A 5,722-nucleotide genomic window follows, 5' to 3' on the forward strand; every position below is an offset into this window, starting at 1 on the left:
AAATTAAATTTCTGTGTATAAAACACCAACTACGATAAAATGTTATCTATTAATAGATCTCGTTATGCTTGGAAGGTCTACCTTCTGGTCGTATGGATACAAGTGACATTATTCTCTTTTTTAAGCTAAGCAGGGTTTTGTTTAGAATCCACACAGGACTGTGGAGTTTGGCGTCCCCTTTTTCTTTCGATAAAAGAAAACCTCAGGGGATCTTACTGTTATTTCTAACAGGCAAGAAGCGTTAGTTATCCATTTCCGAGCTTTGCCCTGGACGAGTGCATTCATTTTTCAGGGCCATAAACAGCAAATTCAGTTCTCCAATTACTTTGATCTCTCCACTCTCTCCAAGCTGTGAAAATAAGAACACACAAGTATTTCAGCATTTATACCATGTTTTCTAAAGAGAAACGAATTAGAGGGAGATGAGATGGTTAGGTTGCTGGGACAGAAACCAAGGTTTAGCCTTCTGTAAAAGATCAGTAATAACACCCTTTTAGCAAGTGTACGTGATTTGCCAAAGACTTTAAAAGTATGGCTATCTGGGGCTTCCCTGGTGGCGCAGTGGTTGGGAGTCCGCCTGCCGATGCAGGGGACACGGGTTCGAGCCCCGGTCCGGGAGGATCCCACGTGCCGCGGAGCGGCTGGGCCCGTGAGCCGTGGCCGCTGAGCCTGCGTGTCCGGAGCCTGTGCTCCGCGGCGGGAGAGGCCACAACAGTGAGAGGCCTGCGTACCACAAAACAAAACAAAACAAAACAAAACCCCATAAAAAAGTATGGCTATCTGAACTGAGAGGGCACCTGTGGGCATCAATCTAAGCTGATGATGTTTCAAACCACCTCCTAACCAGAGCAAGCAGATAGAGGCTGTGCTGGGATCTGGGGGACCCAGAGTGCCACTCATCCTCCTTGCCCTACCTCCCAGGCCCACTACTGTCTATGACCAATCAGTTACATATAACCACTTCGTTCAAACAGCCTTGAATCCAAACTGCACATTACCAATACACATGGGCTTTTTCTGTTTCCACTTTCTTGACCGAGGGGTAGAAAAAACAGGTTTTCACATTTATGGGGAAAATACCAAATGCATCCTATCCAGTTGCTTTAAGAGTAGAAGGCCAGATACGACTTCTAACACCCCTTCTTTCCTCCTCCTTCCAAGCAGCAGGCAAATGAGGCTTTCAAACTCCATGGGTGAGGGAACCCAAGTTCAAGCCCAAATCATCCTCCTCTGAAATTCATCTAATCTATTAAATGTGCTCAAGATTACCTCAAAGAAAACAACAACCCTAAGTCATCACTGTCATCTAGATTGCGGTCTCCTTTCTCTTCCTGCTTTCTTCCACCATTCCATCTTTCCATACTTCCTTTGACATAATGCCAAGAGATCATTTTTATATCTCAAAGACTCCCAAGATTATAAAGAATTTTAAAGCTTCTCTTGCCCTACTGTGTGTCATTAGTTCTGCGATAGCCTGCTCTCTGCTTTTACCTCCAGTGATGGAATTACTACCCCCCAAGACAACCCTCCCGTTTCAGACAGTGTTGACCAGTTTTTCCTCATGCTGCTATTTGTCTGAATAACATTCCTCTCACTATGCTTTCTGGAGCTAAAGGGAAAAACAAAAGCATAACCACTCTTCCACGTGGCAACCGGTTGCAAACGTGAAAGTCAATTCTCTCAAAATGGATTAAAAGATTTAAAATCTGTTTTCCCACACAGATCACCATCAGATTTTTCTCTCCCACACTTCACTTTTCTAAAGACAGCAAAGAAAGCCGACATGAGGGATTTTTCAAACCAGAAGCGCAAAGTACTTCTTGGCTATGGCATGCTAATATTCAGCCCTCCACGTCTAGCTAATGATTCTATAAAAAGAGAGTTGATCTTCACAATGAAAAACAACAAATCCTTCAGTTATCAAAGGAAGAGCCAGACACGTTCATTAAAGCATGTTCAGGAAGAAAGACTTTTTATAAAAAACATCAAGATGGAAAAAAGGGGGAATTGAGGTTACGCTTGTTCCTGAAAATTCCATCAACTAGAGCCTTCATGTGTCTGAGGTTTCATTGTACCTGCTTGCCAAATCATCACTTTTGCTGCTACTAATCATACCTCTGGTTTTTGGATGAGTCACAGTTGCTGGCCTGAGCCTTCCACCATTGTTCTTTTCCTCAAATAGGCCACTTGACAATATCTTTCACTGTCGAAATATACACTAACATATACCAGATAGATGCTCACTAGGGCATTGTTGAAGGAGGGAGGAGACTAGAAAGGAAGGAAAATGAGAGAGGAAGAAAAGAGGGTTTCCAGCTCGGACTTTCATTTCCCTATAATGAATCCGTTACTAGTATTTTCATTCTATTTGAAACGGTGTAAAAGAAACTGGGGGTTGTTCACTTTTGCTTTTAAATTAAAATCAATAGATATTGGGTATTATATTATAACAGTTAAATGTAAGTATCAATCATTCCAGAAATTCATCCTATATGCACATCCAGCTCTTTTGTTATGGTTGTTCTGGCTATATTTCTCCAAGTTTTAAATCTTCAAATGAATGACTTCAAAAATTATTTCTAATAAATTTACCCCCAGACACTTTTCTGGTTTTGAACAAATGCTTCTTCAAATTAAATGAATCAGTAGGAATCTTAAATTTCCCTTAGAATTAATGAGACTAAACATAATATCCATTGCTTCTGGCCTGGATGGGATTCAGAAGACCTGCATTCTATTCTGGCTCTGCCAGTGAGTGGCATATGGGGTGATGAGATTAGATGATTTAAGTTCCTAGCTAGTTCTAGAATTCTATGATTTGCAAAATTTGGAAATTGACTTATAAACATATAGACACATCTAAACACATATGCACCTAAATAGTCAACCCAATGGCAGGAGAATCAAGTAAAAAATCATGACATTGGGGGAGAAAAAGGAAAGAAAAGAAAGGAAAGGAAAACAACATTTGTCTCTTCTAGCAAATGATTTAGCATTAACAGTTATTAGTAGTACCTTTTTCACTGTGTCCTTCAGATTCTGTACATTTCTCTGGATATTCTGGTTGTCACACTCCATATGCTACAAAATGAAAACCAGAGTAACAATTTTAACACAGCTGTACTGAAGCTTTTTGAACCTCAGCGCCCCTAAATGAGGTAAGTTACATTCACCTGGAATTAATGTGCTTAGCAATTTTGCCCACAATGACCTAGATTTCACCAGTGGCCTAGATTTTCTGAGCTCTTGAATTTCCTTGGACACCAAAGTCCAGTCATTTCTATTACATGGGACCTCACTTCACTTTTGGGAAACCCTACTGAGGTTGAAGTTTGTGGAAAGAGTGGAGTGGTTTATGCAAATCCTGTCAAGAATAAAACCATAACTGCACCTCATCAAAAATGCGTGCTCAGAACAAGAAACATACATAAAGCATCTTATGTGAACAGGGCCCTCCCCAATAAATACTAGGCCCCCTTTGCTCTGCTCACTCCACTCAAATCTTTTTTCATAGTTTTAAATGTTCAGAGGCATCGAGTTCACACACCTCTGATTTTGTCACTTCCCATATCAAAAGCGCAGCAGTCTTCACCCACCCACCACCAAATATTAAATCTTCTTGTTTCCCTCTTTCTCTCTTTCCAGTTCCCTCCCTTCATCAACTTATACTCAGTGGATTCATTTGCACCAACTGGTATTTTTCCTTACAGCTCCCAACTCCCTTCTCATCTCACATAACCCGAATTGGTTTTTCCCAGGGACAAATAAGCTCCATGTGGTCTTTCAGACCCTGTCCATCACCATCAACTCAAAGTGTGACTCAATTAAAACAAAAGTAAACATTCTGTGACTCCCAATGATTCCTGTAATGGTGTTACTGAGGCACTTCTAACTGCCAGCATGGGAGGGGCAACAAACGAGGGTGGGAAAGAAAAGGGCTCCATGCAGAAGAAAGAGGGAGGGGGGGCACCTGGGAGCGGGTGGACTTAGGTTGGGAAAGGAACTTACGCATTGGCCTAGCTTTTTGTTGAGCCTGGCCAGGAAGGGCACCACCTCCTGCATGTAGGGCTTGAATCTATTGGATTGGGGGAGCAGCACCTCTTCAAGGGTAAAGTTCAGCACCTGCTTCAGCATACAGCAGCGCTCCATCATCTGTTAGTGAAAGTGAAACAGCAGGGCTCATATTAGGTGACATTCAGGAGACCCAACCCATCCTCACCACTGCTCCAAATAACCACGAGTGGCATCATGCCTATGGCTTACCTTGACTCCCTGGAACAGTTTGGTCCCAATGAGACGAACATCTGTGTTGTTATCTGCCAAACTAGCCTGGAAGAGAAGAAAAGACTAAGTGCCTGGACGTCAAGGAGCTAGAAGAAATGTCTGTAAGTAGAGCTGTACTCTATCCCCTCTCCCCAGAGCAGCCACATAAGGACTAAAGAAAGGATTCAGATATGTGCATGAGTTTAAAATAATGCTCAGGTGTTGGGAGGAAGGATAAATGAGGAGTTTGGGATTAACATATACACACTACTATATATAAAGCAGATAGCCAACAAGGACCTACTGTATAGCACAGGAAACTATATTTTGTAATAACCTACAAGAGAGAAGAATCTGAAAAAGAATATATATATATATATATATATATACATATATATATGAATCACTGTGCTGTACACCTGAAACTAACACGACATTGTAAATCAACTAGACTTCAATAAATAAATATGAGGGTATAATGTACAGCATAGGTAATATACCTAATATTTTATAATAACTATAAATCCTTAAAAATTGTGGATCACTGTGTTGTACACCTGAAACTTAAATAATATTGTAAATCAACTATACCTCAGTTTAAAAAAAAATGGATTTAAAGCTCCTAGCATAGAGTTCATAACATAGTAAGTGCTCAATAAATGTCATTTTCTTTCTCTTCAAAAAATAAAATAAAGTAAAATAAAATAATGCTTAGAGGAATAAAGGGAAAAATAAATAGTAAGATGAGCTACTAAATGGCTCCTTTCAGGGTAAAACTCAATGTTCACATCCTAAAGGCGTGCATTGGAAGATCTCCACAAAGTCTCAGAAGAGACAGAGAATATGATGGCTGGTCTACCAGTAGAGATAAATGTTGGTTTCTTAAAGATCTTAGATGTGCTCTGAAGAAACGTTAAGAACTATTCAGGTTCCAGGTAGATAAGGATGCAAAAGAAAGAGAGAAAGAGTGAGATGAGTACCTCATGAGCCAACGCGAAGGTGCGGTTGGTGATGTAAGGCTGCTGGAAGTTGGCCCTGTCGAGCCTGCACTGCGACACAATGGGCACAGCCGCTCCTCCCTGCACCCACAGGGCCATGAGGAGGAGGCAGCTGGCCACCAGAGTCCCCATAAGGGAAGAGCTCATAGATTTCTGCCGGGCAGCCATTGTAGACAACACAAACTCGAGCAACTGGTGACTAGGGAAGGAAAACCTGGTATCAAGAGAACAAGAAGCAAAAACAACATAAAGGAAAAAAGTAAGTCTCAAGAAGTGTCACACCCAACAAACAAGCATGCATACCAAGTTTGTTGGAGGACTTACCTGTTGCTTTCAATGATTCTGCTTGTGATGGGAAGGTAAAAGATGCTGCTTTTATAGCCCCCAGGACACCAAATTGTGTGTGTGAAAAATATGACATCAGCAATTATCTAATTTCCAGTGCTGTCTTCTGAGAACTA

At 41.2% G+C, this 5,722-nt stretch overlaps 1 protein-coding gene across 1 annotated transcript; it reads right to left on the minus strand.

Moving 5' to 3' along the window:
• Nucleotides 1-241: 241 nt before the first annotated feature.
• IL22 (interleukin 22) lies at nt 242-5,473 on the minus strand. Its single transcript, XM_029206508.1, has 5 exons — nt 5,244-5,473; nt 4,264-4,329; nt 4,009-4,152; nt 3,016-3,081; nt 242-349 (listed from the first exon to the last, which is right to left on the minus strand). The coding sequence occupies exons 1-5, from the start codon at nt 5,427-5,429 to the stop codon at nt 242-244; spliced, it is 570 nt and encodes a 189-aa protein (XP_029062341.1). The 5' UTR covers nt 5,430-5,473.
• Nucleotides 5,474-5,722: the final 249 nt, after the last annotated feature.

Source organism: Monodon monoceros, unplaced genomic scaffold, assembly GCF_005190385.1.
Source record: "Monodon monoceros isolate NGI ecotype Baffin Bay Population unplaced genomic scaffold, NGI_Narwhal_1 Super_Scaffold_6, whole genome shotgun sequence".
In the NCBI taxonomy this organism is placed as follows: Eukaryota; Metazoa; Chordata; class Mammalia; order Artiodactyla; family Monodontidae; genus Monodon; species Monodon monoceros.